The sequence below is a fragment of the Poeciliopsis prolifica genome, unplaced genomic scaffold (genome assembly GCF_027474105.1).
Source record: "Poeciliopsis prolifica strain line A6 unplaced genomic scaffold, Auburn_PproV2 SCAFFOLD031, whole genome shotgun sequence".
NCBI lineage: Eukaryota > Metazoa > Chordata > Actinopteri > Cyprinodontiformes > Poeciliidae > Poeciliopsis > Poeciliopsis prolifica.
In genome coordinates, this window is record NW_026562406.1 from 2287154 (window position 1) to 2308178 (window position 21025).

The 21025-nt window shown below is 41.8% G+C and overlaps 1 protein-coding gene across 4 annotated transcripts in view; it reads right to left on the minus strand.

Moving 5' to 3' along the window:
- Nucleotides 1–21025, minus strand: part of arvcfb (ARVCF delta catenin family member b) — a 204569-nt gene that overhangs the window by 107641 nt on the left and 75903 nt on the right. For 3 of the 4 annotated variants that reach the window (XM_055050921.1, XM_055050923.1, XM_055050922.1), the window contains exons 3-5: nucleotides 20380–20471; nucleotides 15406–15453; nucleotides 13704–13913 (exon numbers count right to left, since the gene is read on the minus strand). In XM_055050921.1, the coding sequence (XP_054906896.1) occupies nucleotides 13704–13895 (192 nt within the window). In that variant the 5' untranslated portion in view covers nucleotides 13896–13913; nucleotides 15406–15453; nucleotides 20380–20471. Of the gene's footprint in view, nucleotides 1–221; nucleotides 462–13703; nucleotides 13914–15405; nucleotides 15454–20379; nucleotides 20472–21025 lie in introns of those variants that run through there. The other variant, XM_055050924.1, reaches the window with a different exon arrangement.

A 21025-nucleotide genomic window follows, 5' to 3' on the forward strand; every position in this document is an offset into this window, starting at 1 on the left:
TGCACGCTGCTGCTACCAATGTAAGACATTCACAAATCTCATTATCTCTCAGCTGTGGTGTGTGAGGAGGGGGCGGGAGGGGACGCATGATGAAGAAAAAAAAAATCAATAAATAAAAAATAAGGGGAACTTGGAGGATAAAAACGCGAGCGGTCCCAGGGCAGCCCAGACAATTAGAAGGAAAACAATTAGGCTGGAGGTGCAACGAGAGCAACACTGACCTGCTTCACTTCAGCGGGCATGGTCCAAAATTCGGTTCGGTTTCTTTTTTTTTTTTTTTTAAAGGTGTATTTCAATGAAAAAGACACAAAATGGAAACCTCCAGGGAGAAACGCGTCCTCCTCTTTCTCGGAAAAGTTCTCCTCTGCCTCCTCTCTTCTTCTCCGACTCGTCACGTTTCTCTTGTTTATTTACGCTGAGTTTTCCCTCCGCGAGCGCAGCGGCAGCGGCTCAGACGCAGGCAGCCATCCTCTGCTCGGCTGCGTGAAGCCGCCCGCCGTTAGCCGCACCGGCGCCGGAAGCGAGGCGGTGCTTTTTTTGTTTCAAAATAAAAGTACGGATGCAGGGTCTAGGAACTGAAAGCTGAAAAAAAAAAATAAAAAAATAAAAGAATATAGAAAGTAATTTTTTGTTTTTGAAACTAGAAGCTGCACACAAATTATACTAATGAAATGGATTGTGGCAAAACCTTTCAAAGTAAAGGACGATAATCACTTACTCCTTTGCATAATTCAACATTTTTCCATATGTTTTCTATGTTTAATTACTGTGCCAGGGACCAGCAAACATACTTATAAGACCAGTATCAATTAATGCAATATGTTGTCACTGAAACAAAAAAAGTTTATACATATAATAATTCGAAATCCACCCTTTTTTAAAAAATTAAAACAATGCAAGTGTTGCTGTCATTAATCTAATATACCCTGCTTTTAAATTAACTTTGCCTTAATAGAAATATACTACAATAAAATGTTGTATTCATTTATAACACTCAAATATAGTTTATTTGTATAAAACTAGTACGTCTAGGTAAAATTGCAAGCATGTACCAATGAAGATCTGCTACAGACCAGAGCACCAAAATCTGCAAAGATAGTTGGTGTACTACACCAACAATAGAGACATACAGCTTACAAGAACGCTCCACATAATACGTGTGATATTCAATTTGTAAATATCGGTATTTAATAAACATTTTGGCCGTGTCTTTTTCAGGCAAGAAGCATACACTTGCTTCTTTCAACTAAATGCTTTTATTTTGAAAGAAAGATCTCCTCGCTCTCCAATGTAATTCTGATGTGTGGCAGGTCAGACAGAGCTGAGAGAGAACAGGGATTTCTCATTTGACAGAGATGTTTTATTCATGTGTGAATTGATGAGACACCAAAGGCGGCGTAAGAGCCTTTCCTTCCCCAACAGAAACGGGCTCTCCGTTAAAGACGTGAGGCACAAAAAAAAAAAGTTTTGCCTCACAAAAGGAAGAAAACACCTCTGAGGTTGGGAGAACAGACTCCCAGAGACCGGGAATGTGGCAGCTTTCTCCGATTGGGTAAATGTCTTTCCCCTCTATCTCTGGCATCAAGTGGGGTGGGACCAGCTCCCTCTTTGCTCTCCAGTTGCCGCGGTCTGTCAGACCGCCAACCCCTCCCCCTTGTTGGCACAGACAGAGAGAGAGGAGAAAAAAGAAGAGGGGGGGGATGGACTGGGGCTCACACACAAAACAAAAGTTGCCCCTACTGAATGGAAGGCATCCCACGAGCTACTTTGCAAATTTTTACACCCTCCACACACACACACACTGCTCCTTTTCTCCTCTTTGAGACGCTCTTCTCGCTGCACTTGATATAAGGGAGAGCTCGGATGTACGTGACAGAATTCACATTCAAATAACTGTGCCTGCGACCGAGACCGAGCAGGAATGTTAATCTAATAATGCCGATGGAGGCTCAACTAAAGACAACTCTGAGGGGACGGTTGAAAAGACAGGAGAGCGAGCAGAAAGGATGACTGGTCTAAGACGAAAACAGAGAAAATGGCAAACAGAGGAGGGTGGGGGGGAAACGGCTGAGGTTTCACATTCCACGAGCTCGGCAGCACTGTTTTAGGTCCCAGGATGTTACTGCTTCATTTCTTCCTAATGAAAGCCCTGGCTCACCATGCACCATTACATTTAGATCTCTCTGCTTTCGACAACAGCAACAGGAATTTGACCAAGGGTACCGCAGAGGAGCATTTCAATAACGCAACCCTCGTACCCTGAGCTGAAGTTCTTTCTTTTATGCGATTTGCAGTATCACTATCCATTCGCGCCACTTAAACATAACAGAGTGATTTTCATAACTCTGTTTAAAAATCCATTAAGTGCCCAGGGCAATACTGGTGAGAACAGAAGCAAGGAGAGACATTGCTCTGTGGATTCCCCATTAATCTGCACATGTGTACTTTACAAATGCCCATCTCCTTTTTCTAAATGTTTGTACTATAAATATATTTTTCTGTGTTTTTAGTGGTGTTGGTTGGTTTTCTAAGCCGATTTTTGCAACCTGAAGTCCAGATCTGTAGATTGTCACACCATACCTTTGACCTTTCCTATGGCATCCTTCTTTCCTTCCTTCCTTTTTTTCTTCAGGCTTTTACTTTTACAATCCAAGTCTAATCTTTGACCCTTCAGAACCTTTTTACTGAGTTGTGAGGGAAGCCTCTGTGTCTTTGTTGCATTGCCTCTACACTGCACCATGTGCACACCTAGATTAAGTTACATTTTGTTATGAGGTGGACCTATCTGAACTGACTCGATGTCTTTTGAAGGTAACTGATAATGATGATGACCCTGTAATGAATTTAGGGTCTGAAACCAAAGATAATGCACATAGTTTGCAGTGGAGTGACATTTAACTATTAAATCCCTGCTACATTCTAAAAAGTTGAGATATGGCCCTCAGCCTACAAGCAGAAAAGCCAATGGGTCAACAGAGTCAGCAGGATTCGTCATCTGAAAACTCAAATTACATAAAGGAACGTTTCAAAGTCGCAATCAGCCGGAGTCAGCAGAAAGCTGTGACTGGGATCCGCAGGGCCTCCAGCACGAGTCTAAAACACCCCTAAAAGCTTATGGAGGACTCTTAAGACCTAAAATATTTACATATTATTTCTCTTGATATCAGTGTGTTTTACGGCGCTGTAATTCTTTTGACGATCTCTGAGCACCGGCTTAAATCCAAGGCTTGTTTGGTCTCATCTTTCCTCCAAGAAGCTTTTGTCAATGCAGCCTGAATTTTCACTATATGAAAGGGAGAAGAGACGACACTGAAATCACATACAGCATGTGAAGTCACATGAATCCTCAACTCCTTATGTACAACTGCATAGAATGAGGTGAAAAACCCATCAAGTTGCGTCGTGTAACCTCCCGTACGAGTCCTTTTCTTCTTACGGGCAATAAACTAATGTGCATCCTTATGTTGCCTTACAAAATACTCATACGCCAGGTATTTTTTCACATTTTCCCATGCATGCAATATGTTTCCTTTGTTGCTTTGCTTGTACATTTTAAGTTAGGATAGAAGATGCCAGTCTGAAGACTGTTTTTGTTTTAAAGAAAAACCTTACACTGCCGTCACTCAGTGTCTGCAAGACGTGCTGTTGATTGGCCACTGCCTCTCTAACTGTGTTTGTTTATCGCTGAGCTGAAGTAGCTGGGTTGATAGATATGACAGGCGATGAGCCGAAGTCGTTCTCGCCAGCATAATCTGTCTGAGCTGCTTCAGGAGCACACATCCAGCAGGAATATTCACCCTAACGGGCCTCGTGTTGTTTTTGTAGACGTAAGCGTCAGTAAGTGCTATTACCTGCAACCCCTGCGCTGCTCACACTGTCCTGTTGCCAGACGGTAACAGTAAGAAGCAGCAAGAATAAATGTAGACAACTGGATGGAAGAGGCGAAGAACAGAGAGAGGAAGAAGTCAGACATGATAAGGTTGAAGATGAATTGGTTAAGGAAGGGCCAAAGAACTCAGCTGAGGATGAAAGCTCCACACAGCTGAGCAAGACCAATCGATCAGAAAACAGTCCTTGCCCTCACTTTCAATCTCGGGATTTCCAGAAACTTCTGTGTAGCAGCGTATAACACAGAAGCAGGTACAGAACCTGCCATACCTGAAATGACTGATGCAGCCCATTCAGCCACCATCCAGACGACCCACATTCCCCCTACGCTTTATAAACGCTTGCCATGCCGCAAATATAAATTGGAGTTTGTGGCTGGAAAGCGACAGAAAAAGCTGAAAAATATTTTCGAAGGCACTAATTGGACTTTCGTGCATTAAACTGAGCTGAAAAGAATTCTTAAATACAGAGAGACTGAAATAGTTTCCGACATTTAATTTGTTCCAGGACTCAGCAAGAGAGTCGGAACAGGAAGGAAAAATTATTATTTTCAGTCTTGCCCGGCAACTGAAGTGGTAAAACAGTGTGTAAGGGTGTATGAATTTTGCAATCTGCTGCACGCCGTCGAGATGTATGGTGTGAAACAGATGGTGAAAAGGTTAATGTTCAGCAACAAGACGTGAGCTGACAGCCAGACACCTCTGGTGAAGCTACATCTGTTAACATCACGTTTTCTGCTTCCGTTAATGACGGCAGATGTGCAGCAGGACGGAGAGAAAGAAGTTTGAGAGGAAAAAAGATGTGCAGTGGACAAAAACCCCCCCCCAAAAAACTCTAATTGTCCCGGTTGCCACGTAAAACAATGTGGATATTGTAATCAGTCTCGACAGTGTAGCTTAATGCCAAATCACTTTCACTGCTGAGAAGGCACCGCTTGTTCTGGCTGCCGAGGTCTCACCATGAGGTTAAAAAAATATATCCGACCAAATACAAAGAAGGGTTCTGAAAAGGAAAGACCGCGACAACACGGGCCTTTGCTGCTCCATCTTCTCTGAAACAATCACTGCACTGTGTTCAGGTCACAAGACCAGAATTATTTACAATTGCGAGAGCCTCCAGAGAAAGATTATCTGCTTTGACTGACTGCTTCTTATTCTAACAATGGCGCAGTCAGAGAGAAAGTAAGAAAGAAAGCCCTTATCTAATGACTTTTACCATCATGTTTTATTTTCCACTAGAAAAAACTGGCTAGTCAGCATCGCGGAGGATTGTGCTCCCATCTATTAGCGGCTTTTGTCTTCCGAAAAGGCAATTTCAGCTTAATTTCAGGGGATAAAACTCTATTTAAACGCCATCACTTCACATCAGCGGTGGCTCTATTTTCAGTTTTAATGTTGCATTAATATATACGCACATCAAGATTTGTCGTACATCCATAATAAGATTAGGTTGTTTTTTTTTTCCTCCCTTGCGTAACGAGGACAAGCAGTGAGGCACAAACACACACAATGGGAGCTTATCTGACATTATGGCACACACGTAATCTATTTTAGACACCTCTCCCTGTTATGGAGTCTCTATAATCTTGATGGATTACTGCTGAAGGGTATGTTAAAATTATGCAAGTTAAACATTTGTTTTATGCCCTAAAGACAATGTTTCTGCAAGACTTTCGGAGTAATTCCTCTTACTGACTCAGCCTAAATCAGACTTTTCTAATGAATTAGGTTATTCATTTGTTGCTCGTAATCAGCAGCTGTGCCAGGAATTTAAAACTCCTAGCTTCTGATTTTGCCTCGCAAATGTATTTGTACCTGTTGTACCTTTTCACATTTAGTCACAGTGGAACCACAAACTGTAACATGTCCAGGTGCCTCTGCCAGACGCCCGCCCTGCGTTTAGCTCCGGTCGTCATGTTCTCATCGACTCTGATCAGATTCCCCGGATGCCCACAACGTACTGCCGCTGCCATATGTTTGTTGTTTCCCCCACATTGTTTGTGTCAAACTGCAACCAGAACTTCTCATGGCTTTATTTCAGGAGTAGCTTCCCCATTGCCAATCTTCCATAGGACTCGGACTTGAGCACCACTAAAGGCTGTCCTGTTGAGATTCAATAGGCAATAGATTGCCACTGGATTGTTTCATGGGTCTCGGAGTAAAGTGGGCCGAACACAATTTCACTTTTTAGATTTTGATTGTAAAAAAAAAAAAAACTGTAAAAAAGGAAAGAAAAACTACATGCATGGTTGATAGACCAACATCTACCACGTAAACCACCAATGAATAGGTTACATTTGGTTTGCAGTGGTTTAGGGGCAACGGAGGTTTGATGTAGCTAAAATTCATGAAATCTTGACACCCCCTCTAGAAACTCCTGTCCCTGCCTGTAACTGCCAAACTGCGCCATGATCTCAGTATACATTAACACTTAGTGGAATCCATCTTAAGCACTTCCACAAAAGCTGACACCCACAGTCTTCCTGATCTGCAGTCGTTGTACTCCTGGATCGACGGCTTTGCAAACACCAGTCAACAGCAGGTTGAGCAGCATCATTTTTAGAAGTTTGAGCTTCACTGGACTTGGTGACAGATATTAAAATAAACTATGTGGTTACTACATGAGCTACTCACCAGGGTCACCACCTGAAAGTACTGTACAAGTCAAGGACTTTTAACGTGCATCAATCCTGGTTTAATTGCCGCTATTGTAACCATCGAAGACTTGTTCAACATTCAGAACGAAACTCCGTTCCTACTCGGTCACTGAGATACTATTCCAGTGCGGACACTTACGATTAAAATGCACATTGTTTCCATCTGTCAGTATGGCACAAATGTGTTGTCACGTTAACTTCAAATGAAGGAAAATTAGGGTTTTTTTTCTACACAAGTCACCACAATGTCACAGCTCAAGAACTATAACATGAGTTATTCGTGCTGATTTAAATAAAGCTCTCCTTTAGCTTCAGATTATGCATTTTTGCTTGTTTTTAACTGAGTTTGGACCAAATCTGTATGGACTAGAGTGGAAACCCAGCTTCTGTAGCTAACGCTAGCATAATATGTAATGTGCACTGTCTCTTATGAAATAAACAAAAGAATAACAACAATTATCTGTGTGTAAATCAGGACTTTGCATCGACGTGACAGTCATTTCTACTCTCCCAACATCTAGATGATTAACTCAGTGGGATAAGGTTTGTGATTGTAAAGTAGAAAATATGCAAAAGTTTAAAGGGGACAAATATTTCTGCAAGGTTCTGTAGGTCCTTGTTTCTTCTGCAAAGATTTTGTCCAAAGCTGAGTTTTTTTTTGCTCTTTCAAAATGTGCTGGTCTATAAAGAAGACCCTACAACCTGGCTCGGCTGAAGACCAGCTGTGTGATTTTAAGACTGCATGTGCGTGTGCTACTCTGTTACATAAAACACCAAAGGTCAGTTGATTCCAGGCTCTGCGACGCACAGCCCTTTAAAGAGTTGTTGAGATGCGCCTCGGCCTAAAGCAAGTCCGGACCTCAACAAGGTCAGTCCCCCTCCAGAGTGCGAAGCCAAGACGTGCTTTGGTCTCTGCATCTCTAATGTGAACGCTAACGGACCCCCGCTTCTGCAAAAACACTTCTGCTGCTAAAAGCAGGCATGCTGATATCTTTACTGCACGCGGGTGCAGTAAAGATATCACATCTCCTGGGGAGATGTGATAATTTACAAGAAGCAGCGAATCCCAAAAGGATCCTTTCTGTTACCAATAAAAGGAGTCAAGAATGCGAGCTAATTCTGCTCAGAAATGATCGAGCAGAGAGTCAAGGTTGACTCTGCTGAGGGTCTAGTGGGGATTTTTGTTTTCCATTAGTAGGTTTACCTGCCTGTTGGAAGTTCCTTAAATGAAGAATCTGGCCTCAGGCATCCAAACAAACATCCATCCGTATTACCTAATTAGAACTGCTCCCTGGATTACATGACTGCTGGAATTTACCAGAAACTTGGATTTAAGGTAGTATTTGCTCCAAGATGAACTCCAGCAAAGTGAACACAGGGGTAAAATGAAAAACGCTTGTTTTTCATACGCCTTGTTTGATTTCTCAGAATCTGGTGTTACTGCTCAGTGGGTGCAAGTTTTACCCATGGAAAGGAGAGCCAAAACAAGCCTCACTGATGCTTCTGTTTCTCATTTTGTTCACCATTTACAGGCGTGTAATTCACGCAGTAAAACCGTCACACAGATATGTTCAACTCCTGGGGCTAATTAATACAGTGCTTTGAAGAACACCTTCAGCCCAATGATAAAGTTGGGACTGTTTTCAATTGACTTTGTTTTCTTCATCCAGACTTGTTTAGCGATCCTGCCGGACACTGGAAAGGGTCGGGTCACATTCCTCAGATGGCACAGGGGTCTTGTGAGGGAGAAGGACATTATTTCTAACAGATGTGCCGTAGTTTAAACCCAAACTATCAGGGCCGTCCTTCAAAAACATTAGCAATCTTCCTTTCTGTTTGTACGTTCTAGCTTGAGGCGATGCCCTTGACTAGTTAAACACGACTCATCATCTAGTTTGGTGCATAAAAAGATTCTCATAAAGCAAAAAAAAAACAAAAACAAAAACAAAAACATGCACCTAGTGATACTGCTTATGTTTTTAAAGATTATAATAGGTTTAAGGAGTTGTGATGAAATGGCATGAAAATTTGACCAGTTTTGCCTCCAGTGTTGGTCAAGTTGGCTACATTTTTGCAGTTACTTTTTCAGATTTATTTTTTTCTCCAGTCTAAAATAAGCCCTGGCCGAGGAGGTACTGTCACTGCAGATTACACCATGTACAAGTGGGCTTTTAAGAACCACTAATTTATTGAGCAGTGGGAAGAAACTAGCCCACCAACGAATTAATAGACAAACCACCCCACAATAAAGCTTAGTTTTTCTCAGGTGCATCCGTCTTTGCAGACTAACACAAGTCTTTCATTGTTCAACGCTGCTTCCTGAGCGTTGTAATAGGTTTGAACTATGGTGAGAAATAATTGGACACAACCAAAAGCAATAAACAGCCTGTTTTACTATAAGAAACTGTTGGTATGACTTCCACAGGCTGCTTTATAACAAGGGGAAAGTGTTGTTAGAGGGATTTGGGAACAGTGAGCGATACAACAATAAACAAAGGGGACGTTTTCTTAACAATGTGATTAAGGGGTTTATAGGAGGCAAGAATGATATTGATGGAGAAGACAGGGGAGACTCAGGGAGGGGGTCAGCTAAAAACTAAAGCTCATTGTTAGGCAGGTGATTTACAAGGGTACAGCAGCTCCCAGGCCCTGGCATTGGAAGGACAGATCTTCTGTCGCTATAGCACCCGCAGCCTTTTGTATCCATTGTTCCTAGACAGGACTTTGTGGTGGGAGGGGAGTTGTTGTATGGATGGAAGTGGGTGAAGGGAAGGAGGGAGGTTGGAGCAATTGCTGGTTGCCATTGCAGAGCCAGGGCTTGTACATCTTCAGCACAGATCAAAGGCTGCACTGTTCCCACTCTGTAAAGCTCAGAACCTTTGAAAACTCCTCATAACATTCGACCAAGTGCACAATGTGCCTCTACCAACAGCCCATTAAACAGACCCTCAGAGACCAAGGCATCTACATTTTATGACACCCATGAAGCGACAAATTATCCCCACGTTTTCTTTTCTATGAATCTCAAGATGGTATCTTTGTATGTGTTGGGCAGCAGCCACAGGCGGATAGGTAAGCAGTCCAGCATGCGGAATGAGGTCACCCACTCTTCTAGCGCCATACAGACACGATTTTCTGAGCGCTGCCTGCTTTTGTCCAAACACGGTCACCAGTCAACACTTGACCTTTCATAGCCTTGATCACAATGCCCCTTCTGGCAAAAATCAATTACTAGGGGCAGAGTCATATTAAGCAACAAAAGGGCGCAATCTCTGTGTGTGAGTGATCACATGTTGGGGGACGTCAATGGATTGAGATTCCAAGGCGTATTGTTCCATGTCACTGAGTCTACACAAGTAATTTCATCAGACAAGCTAATGGACTCTCCGACAGCATTGTCCTGACGATCCTTCTTGAATGGTGAAGGATAAACAGTAATTCTCCTCCTCGATGGGTATTCATAAAGTGCTGTGTCAAGGTGAATGAGGATCAGCGTTCTGCTAGAAACTGGAGCAGAAATCCATCCAGCTCTTTGGTACAGAAAAATTGTCAATACCTCTTAATTCCCTAATGAAACCCAAATTCAGCATCAGATGGCAACACATTATCGCCACTTGACGCACTGTAAAATACAGCGTTGTGTAAATCCGTTAATGCCCCTTCAGTTTTCCACATTTCATCATGTTACAACCAGAGACGACAATTAACTGTGTGCAAATCCAAATTGTGATGTTCATCTGTCTTTTCTAATGAGTCAATACTGCGCAGAACTATATTTCAGTGCAATCACAGCTTCAAGTCTTCTGTTACTTTTCTACCTGCTTTCCTCATTGGCATTTGACATTTTTCTTTCCAAGATAGCTTCAACTTAGTCAGATTGTATGGAGAGCTTATATGCTGTACAGTTTTTCAACTGATTCATGGAGGACTTTCTAACATGAATAGGCTTTAATTCAAACCATTCAGTGGTAGCTGTGGTTGTATGCTTAGGCTCATTATCCCGCTGGAAGAAGAACCTCAATCCCAGACTTCAGTCTTTTGCAACATCCAGCAGATTTTCCTCTAATTCCCTGCAGTTTTCTTGTCCCTAATACCAAGAACACTGGACACATGAAGCATGCTTCATGGTGATGCAGATCAGTCTTCCACTGGTTTTTACATTTGGGCCAAAGCTTCGGTTTTAATCTCATTTGACCAAAGCATCTTCTCACGTATTTACCAGGTACTCATGGCTTTTTAAACTGCAAGCCAAACAAAAGCTTTCTTCTTGCCATCATTCCAAAACGACCAACTTTACAGGCTGCACAACTAACAGTTGTCACCACATTGTTGCGTCTCTGCGGCTAATCCAGATTATCACGAGTCTCTATAGCGTCTTCTTTGAGCTTTCGGTGGACGGTCATGTTTTGTTAGATATGTCTCTCCTTTCCCATTGGAATTATACAGTAGTTTGTGTTGACCTGCCGCATAATCCCTCCAAAACACTCTGTGTAAATACTTTTGAAAGATGTAAATGCCATGCATTCCCGCTCACTCTGTGACAACGTCAGGCCATCACAATATCATCTTTTGTGTCATCAGAGTGATGTTCAGTATGATGATTCAACAGAAACTAACCAGAATAGAGGAGAATGAAGAGAAAAAGATGTCTTGTGTTCAATGCAGTATGTAACAATATGTTGAAAGCCTCCATCTAACACAAGCTAAAGATAATTGGGCTCGTGTTTATTTGCTGCACACTCAGCCGCCTGTGTTAATGAGCTGATAATAATGATAAAGGAAGATAAAAGTGTTAGCTGCTCAGCAATGTTTAGGCCTAGTCCTTTCAGAGCTCAGTGCCCTGTAGAGAAGTGCTATCTAGATCGGCGCCTTATCATGCTCATTAGTTGTCTACTTTCATCTCATTTTACTAATCAGACTTACTCCAGCCTTTTCCTCCATGACCCCGGCTTTAAGTAATGTCAGACCTCATTGAGTCTGGCACTGGGGTTGTGAATCTAAACCCTCAGTTAGCGATCCACAGTCGGCTTTAATCCATCATTCCGCCTCAGGATTGTGTGAGAGTGAGCGGTGAAAGCTCAGCGACGAGAAGGCAGAGTCGGAGGGAACAACCTGATGCATTTTTATCCGCTCGTGCGTGTGTCGAGTGGAACGGGTTCTCACGGCACGTATCGCCTCCTAGACCCCCCGCCCCCGGCTCGCCTGCCTTGACACCAAAATTCATTTCTGATGGAGACATTTCAGTCGGAAGTAAAAATGAGTTTCATCAGCGGTGCCAATTACACAAGTTGGCGTCCTAATTTACAAGCGGTGAGGGCTCAGAGATGTTTGTCAGTATACCACGTCTGTTTTGTTACGTTGCAGGGAATCCCAACATTCAAAGATGGCCAACATGGGAAATGATGATAAACTAACCAGGGGTGGTGGAGGGCTTTTTCCTGGTCTTGATATCAGAAGAACTGACTTTGACTCCATGCCTTGATCTGACATCTTTATTGCTCTCATTGTTTGTATTTTTTTCTGCGTCATACAACCATTATGAAATGTAAGCTGATGAATTCAGCGTTTAGTGTGGCTGCATCTGAATGCTTGAATATTAGATCAATATGAGAGTTATTAGTCTAATAAAAAGAAGCAATTTTGCTTGAGTAATTAATCGTTTTGGAATTAAGTTTTGCATTTTGTAGTGTACAATCGAAACACAATGTTTTGAAATATTTGTTGAACTATAAACATTTAACTTTGGTCTTGGTAGGTCCAGTCTTGGCCTCTGTCTCAGAAGAACTGGCCTTGACCTCTGGCCCTGACACTCACTGATCACAATGTCCCAGTAAGATCCTAACAAGTTCTTAATATCAACTTTACTTAAGTTGATATTAATCAATTTGTGTTCATGGCTCATCCACTGAACATTCTGAACAAAGTTCATTGCTCCAACATGAACTAGTTCTTGTTCGCATCTTATATTTTGTTTAAAATATATAGTAAAATTATCTATGGAGGTCACAATAGCATTTATAAATTTGAAAACTGATGACATCATTACTGAGCTTTAGAAACCTACCTTAAATCTGCCTTAGTATTTATCTTTGCTCACTGAACATAGAACCATTGCGTCTCCTGAGACTTTTGGGTTAAAATGTGTCAGTTAGTCATTCAGTGAAGGATAAAGGTTGGTAGAGTAGTCAGACCTTCGCAAGTAAGAGAAGGATTATATAATTAGTATAATTGTGAAGGGCACTGGAACACAACCGTATAGAAATCATACACGAGAAGTTCTCTTCTCATTAAAAAGCCAAAACATTGCCGAACTGATGGAGAGAGCGTCTGCATGACCACCAATGTAAAGCCAACATTATATGGGTTTCTTTCAAGAAATCCATATATAGTTGGTAAGTTCTTCAAAAGGGAGAAAAAAAACTAGCAATGTTTGAGTTTAGGTTGTTAGGAGGGATTGCTTTAAGCGATTTCTGTTCAGTTAAAGGTTCAGTTAGATCTCTAAATGGTAATTGGCCTTAATTTGTATGGCGCATTAAGCAAGCCCAAGGACTCCAAAGCACTTTTCATTGCATGTAATTATTCACACATTCACATCTTGATAGTGGTAAGCTGCATTGAAGACACAACTGCCCCGGGGCAGACTGAAAGGAGGGTACAAGCCTTGGTTCGACTCATAATGCCCGAAAGACGTTTTCAGCTGTCAAAAAAAAAAAGGCCACATCCACTGCAGAGCACCACCAGGCAGCTTTTGAGACCGGTGGGCGAAAGAAGATAAGACGGGAGGGCGCGAGGTGGCGAAGATTGGGGAGGTGAAGGGAGACAAAATGAAAGGTTGAATCTCATCAGCTCCCTTTTTAAAGATGAGTCACCACAGAGGAGATTATTGTACAACATCCAGGACAGCGGGTTCAGACAATGGGAACAAGTGTCCCAAATCACTGGGAAATTAAACAGAGATTACAGAATCCCTGCAATCATGAAAAAGTGATGACCATGAGCAAATAGGGAGAGGAGATGAGCTTGCTCAGATGGAAGAAGGGAGGAGGTGCGGCGAATGAGCACAAAACGCTGGTTTGAACGGGTCAAACGGCGCCGCGGGAGGCACCGGGGGCGGCACCGGGGGTGGGGGAGCGTCGGCCACCATGTTGGCATCGTTTACCTGCATCACCACTTGCTGCCATGCCAGTGGCTGACTGATGGCGGGGTTGGGTGGCAGATTGGCCCGCTCGAGCTGCAGGGTGACGTTGCGGCGCTCCTCCTCTAGGGCTCGGGTTAGCTGCTCAAAACGCTCCTCCTGCTCCTTCACCGAGGCCAGGATGCTGGCGGCAGAGCGAACGTCATAGTCCTCCATGTGCAGAGTTGATGGAGGCTTCCATTACAGGCAGAGGGGGAAGAGATAGAGGGAGGGAGGGGTACCAGGTCATTACAAAACACCCAGACCCAGCCGAGTGGCATGAGGTTGAACATCACAATGTTAAATATGAGAGTTAATCACAAACCAGGAGAAGCCAATGATGATTCAGGATTTAGCAAAGAGTGTTCTGAACAAAATTCCAGCATGATAGAAAGATATAGTTGACTGGAAGACTCAGGGTGCACCAGCCTGGTTTAGTCCACTTTCATTGAACTCTAGTTAATTTGTCTAGAAAGTCTGGTTCATTTGGGGACGAGTGAATGCGCAATTGAACTCTGAATGCAGATCAGAAAAGTGAAATCTGGTTTGGCTAAAAACCTACATTTCTGTTAGGGTAACTCTGGTGCGGTTTGAATGCATATGTGAATGCCAAGCGAACAAGAGACCGCTCCACAACCACAGGACATTCTGGTTAAATAAAACCAAAACAAACGCTTGTGCCTAGCGTTAGCAAGAGAAATGGCTCGTGGTCTTTTAGCGAAGACAAAAGAGAAATCCTGCAACTGCTAAAATATGACACTACTTCGTTTTAGTTTACATTTTGTGAACGAGGAAGTTGTTCTCAGTGTCTTCCTCAGAGGTTGATGTGGCATTTCTTTCAGTAGTCCTTAGTGCAGTGTCACCACAGGTGATGGGCTGAACAAGTTCTTCAAAGGATTTGATGTGTAATGTGAAAGCGAACTGCACCAGCTGAAATGTAATAAATGATGCAATTTTGGTCCCCAATCGAACCGACTCTACCGGACTATCAGATTCGAAAATAACCTAAAGGTTTGGGGTCATGGCACCTTTTATCCACAAATTTATTTGTCTACTTGAGGGCACATAATTAAATCCTTTTCTCCATGGAGAACTGCATGAAAGCCTCAACTCCAGGCAAAGTCATGAATGAGGATGCTCAGCTGGGGGCTGATATTGTGCATCAGAAGCTTTAGCCCATCACGTCACCACGACACTCTTTCTCCTGATGGAATTCAGACACAAAATGAAATGAAACGGCACATTACACACTCAGGAAAAGCAAGGATTCTTGTTTTTGGGCTGCAAAGAGGGGTGAAAGGAATGATGTCAGAGCTCCAAATGATCAATAACAGCCAGCGTGGAAGAGTGGCGCTCTCATTGGTTACAGTCATGCACGCAGCCATTGCGCCGCTTTCCGACACGCAAGCACAGTTGCAGGCCAAACGTTCAACATATGCAAGTTTTCCGCAGCCATCATTTAGAATCACACACACACACACACACACACACACACACACACACACACACACACACACACACACACACACACACACACACACACACACACACACACACACTGATATCCATTACTGATGGAGGCATGATATCAGGAGGCTGACAGCACGGCAACAAAGCAGGCTGGAAATACAAATCCACAACAGTATGGACCAAGGAGATAAGCAGGTGTTAGAAAACAGTCAGTCACCTCAGTTTTAATGGACCACAGTGATGAACCAAAACCAGGAAGGCAGAGCTGAAGGAGGGGAATGAGAAGAACAGAGAGAAAAGAGAAAAGGCAAGAAAAAAATATCTGGAATGAAAATAATCAGACAGCATGTCTCCAACTTTCTATTTCAACAAGTCGCAAGTTAACGTGAAAAGAACAAGTGTCTGATTATTTGAGCAAAGAGAAGTAAAAAGCAAAGAAAAGACAAAAGTAAGTTATAAAGATTAGACCAATTTGGTATGTGTAAATAAGTTTACATTTTATAGAAAAAGTTTACAGAAATCCAATATTTAGCACTATCAGTGATGCCCTCAACAATCCTTTGTTTATGATAAATGTTACTGAAGAATTTTAGGATTAATTCTCAACTTTCTAAAATTTGTCAGAGTTTCTCCAGGGGGTAAACATTGGCATTACATCAAGAACTAATTTGTTTCAGTCCTCGATTTTTACAAAAGCCCCCTCAGGGCTATTTTAAGAGAAATTACTCACTTCCTCAGCAGGGCATATTGATGAACAAATACAAAATATTTGTTATTATACCAGATCATCCAAAGCTAGTTTCCATCTGCTTACTGATGCCAAGATATACACATATCACACTAGGCATATGACAAAGTGCCAATAATTGCCCGACCCATTTTTATAATTTTAGACAGTATATAAATAATTGTGCCATAAGTGATTTTATAAACATTTATGAAAAGTAAAGGTTAGATACGTTTTTTTTGTATTATGATAATGCTATGAAAGATTTATTAAGCGACTTTTAACAAATTCGTCCATCTCTTTGTATCTAAGGTTTTCACTGCTGCAAGTGATCAACAAAAGGTTCTCAATCCTTTTGTTAACACCAAATTCTTGAATAAAGGCCACTGCACCCCACTTAAGATCAACAAACTTAAAATGACAACAAAAATAAAACCTTATCACCCAGCTCCACCTTCCCCTCGGTTTTTATCGTATTAATATTAGAACAGATGGGATTTTTAGAATTAAACAGAACACAACCTCTAGAACCCCTTTACAACAGGTCCGGCGTAAAAATCTCAATCTATGAAGACGACGTCACGTGGCGAGGCACATCGTATCAGAGCACACTGACCATGTCATCGAGACAAAGACAGTGGACGGATGTCTCCGCTCGGCTGGGAAGCGTCAACATGGGCGGAACGGTTTGAATTTTAAACAGGCTGGACTGGAACCGGGGTCCACGACGTGTCCGCCTGAGACTATGTGCACATGAAAAGTAGTCATTCTTTACTATGGGACCTGCTGAGCACAAAGCCCTTATTCCCTTTGAAGCGCACAATCCCTCTTTGATGTTTGTTGCATGCTTATCATTTATTTATCCATTCTGCCTCTTCCATTCAGAGTGGTGTGTGCCAAGGAGACTGTGCTCCGAAAGTTAAACTCAGACATCCATCTGAATGTGAAAGATGACTGCTCTTTTCTTTCTTTTTTTTTTTCTCCCCCTGTTCTGTTTTTTCTGGTCGATCTCACGAAACATTCCGGGTCGGTGTGTATTTGCGGCAGCCAGCTGGTATCTCGGAGCGTATAAGAATAGGCCGCTTGTCTGTATTGTAAGTCATCCGCCACTTGAGATAAGTGACATCAGTGGAGTTTCCAGAAGCGAGGCTGATTGGACGCACTCGAACACGGGCTCCGATGATTCACACCCCTCCGGGTCCAAGGGGCGACAGAGCCATAGCTTCCTGAGTCATTGGGGGGGATAATATGACAAGCATGTCAGCTACGCCCCGCAGCTTATCATTAAACACCACCTCCTGGCCCTGCTTATAATAGCCTGGAATGCAAGAGGAGGAGTATCTGAAGATTCCCCCTCCACCCACGCTGCTTTTTTTATTTTTATTCTTTATTTTATTTTTAAAGCCTCGACTCAACAGATGTTTGCCAAGAGCCTCGGTCAAAGGGGATAAAAACAAAGCCAAGGCTGTCTGCACATTTAGCCCCCTTCTCGGTTCCACATGCTCCAGTCAGTATCGACTTCAAGCGATGGAGAAGAAATAAACCTTTTTTTTTTTTTTTAAACTAAAAATCAGAGCTAACCTCCCAAACCAAAACTATCCTAAAGAATAAGAAGTTCCTTCAGAAAAAGAGGGGATAATTAAGAGCAAGGTGAAAAATGATTTATTAATTCCACAGTAACACACGGGTTGGATTTCAGCACCTCATTGCTAAAGCATCTCTAATTAAAAAGAGGAGGGTGGGAGGGACTCATAATTCATGTGTTAAAAGACTTTTTTTTTTTTTCCTGAGCAATAAACACATGTCAGCATAAATGCTCGGCTCTAAAAATAACCTAGCAGTAAAAATAAATAAATAAATAAATAAATAAATAAATGAAAATAAAGAAAGAAATGAAAAGGAGACCACAAGACACTGGAAAAGGGTTTGGTGAAAAATCTAGATATAAATCCTAGCTGCTGCGTCCATCCATGATCTATGAGAAATCTCCAAAAGAGATGAGTTTATGAATGAGAAAGTGCAGGTAAAGGTTATGTTTTGATGAGAGTAATGTGGGTTTTACTTGTGTGGGCAGGTTGAACTGAAAGGACTATTTGCTTATGTTAAACATCTGCACAGTATTCACATCCCTCGATATTTGAAACATGCAGGCATTTTGGATTGTTCACTGTAGTTTTATTTCGTTGACTTTTTGTTGGTGCGATTCAGTGAGTTTCAAATAGCTTTGAGTGCGTTTGCTGGTTTTTATGAGTCAAATATTTAGTTTTAGATTAGTTTCCATTAGCAACAGCAGTAGTTTTTAGTTCTGTCACGGTTTGCTTCATATTTAGATTCAAAAAGGGCAAAGTGTTGTATTGCGATTACATATACATCAATTCAATTATTGTTTTACAAACGGCTGACTGGTGTTTTCTCCCAAGTTTTGCTGCAGCCATTTTGTGGCGTACCGTAAGTGCTGCCAAGAGCTTTGAGTGCCGTGATTTTCCGACGGTTGACGTGAAACTGCTTTGTGTGGAGGAAAAAAATGATTTCACATCAGTTTGAAAGGCTAATCAGTAGATCACCACACACAAAAACAAAGGATATGTTTTCTCTAATTCCTGTATAAACACACAATATACTTCCCATTAGTAATAGCGTTTTCCTGTTAATGAGTTAAAAGTTCATTTTTCATTATTTTGATAGTTTCAGTTTACTGTAATAGTCTTGCTGACAACACAACAATATGTGACAAACCAACCTACTTGTGCGTCATAGTGATGTGAAAGCAAGAAAACAACTTTCTAAATTTCTAAAAACAGTTTTTTACAAGAGTTTGAAAAGCGTTGCTTGCATTTCTAATGATTCCCTGGAACCAGCTGCCTTGTCAACCAAACCCAGTTTTCTATCTCGCTATAAATCCAGCTACGACACCCAAGATCGTCCGCTGGAAAACAGGGAAGGGAGAGTATAGCTAATAAATCACAAATGGAGGATCCACATTTGGACATTTATATACCCATTGTTTTTTTTTTTTTTGTTTGTTTTCTTTTGCTGCATTAAAAATTATTTATGATTGCAAAACTGTAATCATTTTTCACATCCATCACATTATTGGATGTTGCCACTAGCAGAAAACACGAAGAAGAAGACGACAGGAAGTAGAGGACAATGACTTTTAATGACATCGCATGAACAATCTTATTCCTGTGTGATTTTAATTGCATTTCTTGTCGAATAGAAACACTGCACTTGCAAAATTGTTAACTTTCCGACACTATCGGAAAATTGACAAAGTTTTGCACACATTTGTAATGGTAACGCAGCTACTGTCGCCCTGTGAGTCGGCCTAGTTCAACTCAGGATAACTACTAGATGTGAATAGTCTCTACTCATCCCTGCTTCATACTCAATCCAAGAGGTTCTATGACTCGTGATGTTCATAACTGGAGAAAATGGAAATTCAGGTGCTGCTTAACGTTCATATTTCATTTAATCCGTTTTGTTTGAATCGTCTCATTGAGTTTGGGATTTCAACATGGAGAACATGTGCAAAGGCATCCAAAGATACTTCTAAATGCAGATTTATGTCTTTGCTTTTCTTAAAAGGGAGACTGCAGTCATTAAATACATATAGGTCAAAAGGAAGCTATCGGTTTCAGATGTTTTATTCCTTCTGTTCCAAATGTTAATACTGCTAATGAATTCAAACGCATTACAGAAGGAGGTATAAGTGGGCCAGGACTCAGGGAAGTGTACATGTAATTTAGAGAAAATGGCAGTTTCTAAGTGGAGGCAAATAAGTGAAGCCACAAGGAAGTCATTATGTGCACAGCAAAAGCGATGAAACCACATTAGTCAGTGTTTTAGCTACTGCTCATGCCAGTCTAACTTCTTGCAAAACGAACTTCCAAGGCAGAGTTGTGCAAAAAAAAAAAAAAGAAAGAAAAAGGGAAAAAGGAACAAGTGTCTCTGCGGCGCAGAAAAAATTCTGAATTGCAATTAAGTTTCTCAAGTTGCAGCTAACTACAGGTGACAGACTTCAAACGTTCAATTAAGCAGCCGAGTCTGTCTTTAGATATGCCGGACCAGAACAAATGCCCTCTGCCGCTCTGCTCTAAAACACACTGTAATCTGTGAAAAGAAGAGGAAAAAAATCAGTTTCCCCTCACCTGATTCAGAAGTGTGAATTATTAAAATTAGAGCGCACTCCCTAGAAGAAATTAAACTTTTAATGTATTTGGGAGGGACAAAAAAAAAAAAAAGACAAATCCTACGAGGTGCTTCAGCAGTGAGGAATAGCTCTCCCATGGAGAGATAAAGACAGAGAAGTCTTGAACTGGCAAGGCAAAGAAATTTAAGAACAACGGAGAAGAAAAAGAAGAAGAAGAAGAAGAAAAAAAGGAACTGTAATTACCTCGGCGATGAACTGAACAATGTGATTAAAGGAGGCTCGGGGTGCAGAGAGAGAAAAGCGCGCTGTACCTTTGATGCGAGTCCCCTCAGACCACAGGCAGGCCGAGGACAGCTGGAGCCCTGCTGGAGTCGAGACGCTTGTTCGGTCTGCAGCGGGAGATCTGCAGATTGAAAACAACAAAGAAAACACGGTGAAACTTCTCCGCCAGCCCACTGACAGCGCATGCTGAACATAAAGCTCTTGTGTAACGCATAGACAAATAGTCGTAAGATTCACTGCTGGTTCACACTCTGCTCTTAACCATGAGACACAGTCAAGATTGTTTGGCAAGACCTGAATGAACACAGCAGCTCTTGGTTCTAAGACCCACCATACTTCTGTTTATCTGTTATCTATATGTGCATTTACTGGGTTTGTAGACAACATACTGCTTGCTAGCCTGGCTATTGGGTTCCTATGCAATTTTGTGCTGTTTCAGAATTGCAGATTGACAATGGGCTACTAGGAAGTCAAAGATGGCTTTTTGTTTTTTTAGTTAGTGTTGGCTCAATATTTTCAAATATTGAGCAATTAAAATCAATCAATCAATAGCCAAGTGTGCAGACCCTTCTGTACAAAGGCATAGATCCAGGGGCGAGCTTTTACCAGGCTAGCTGCCAGCTCTACCCAACTCCACTGTTAGTTTGTTATTATCATCCAAATGACAATAATTAA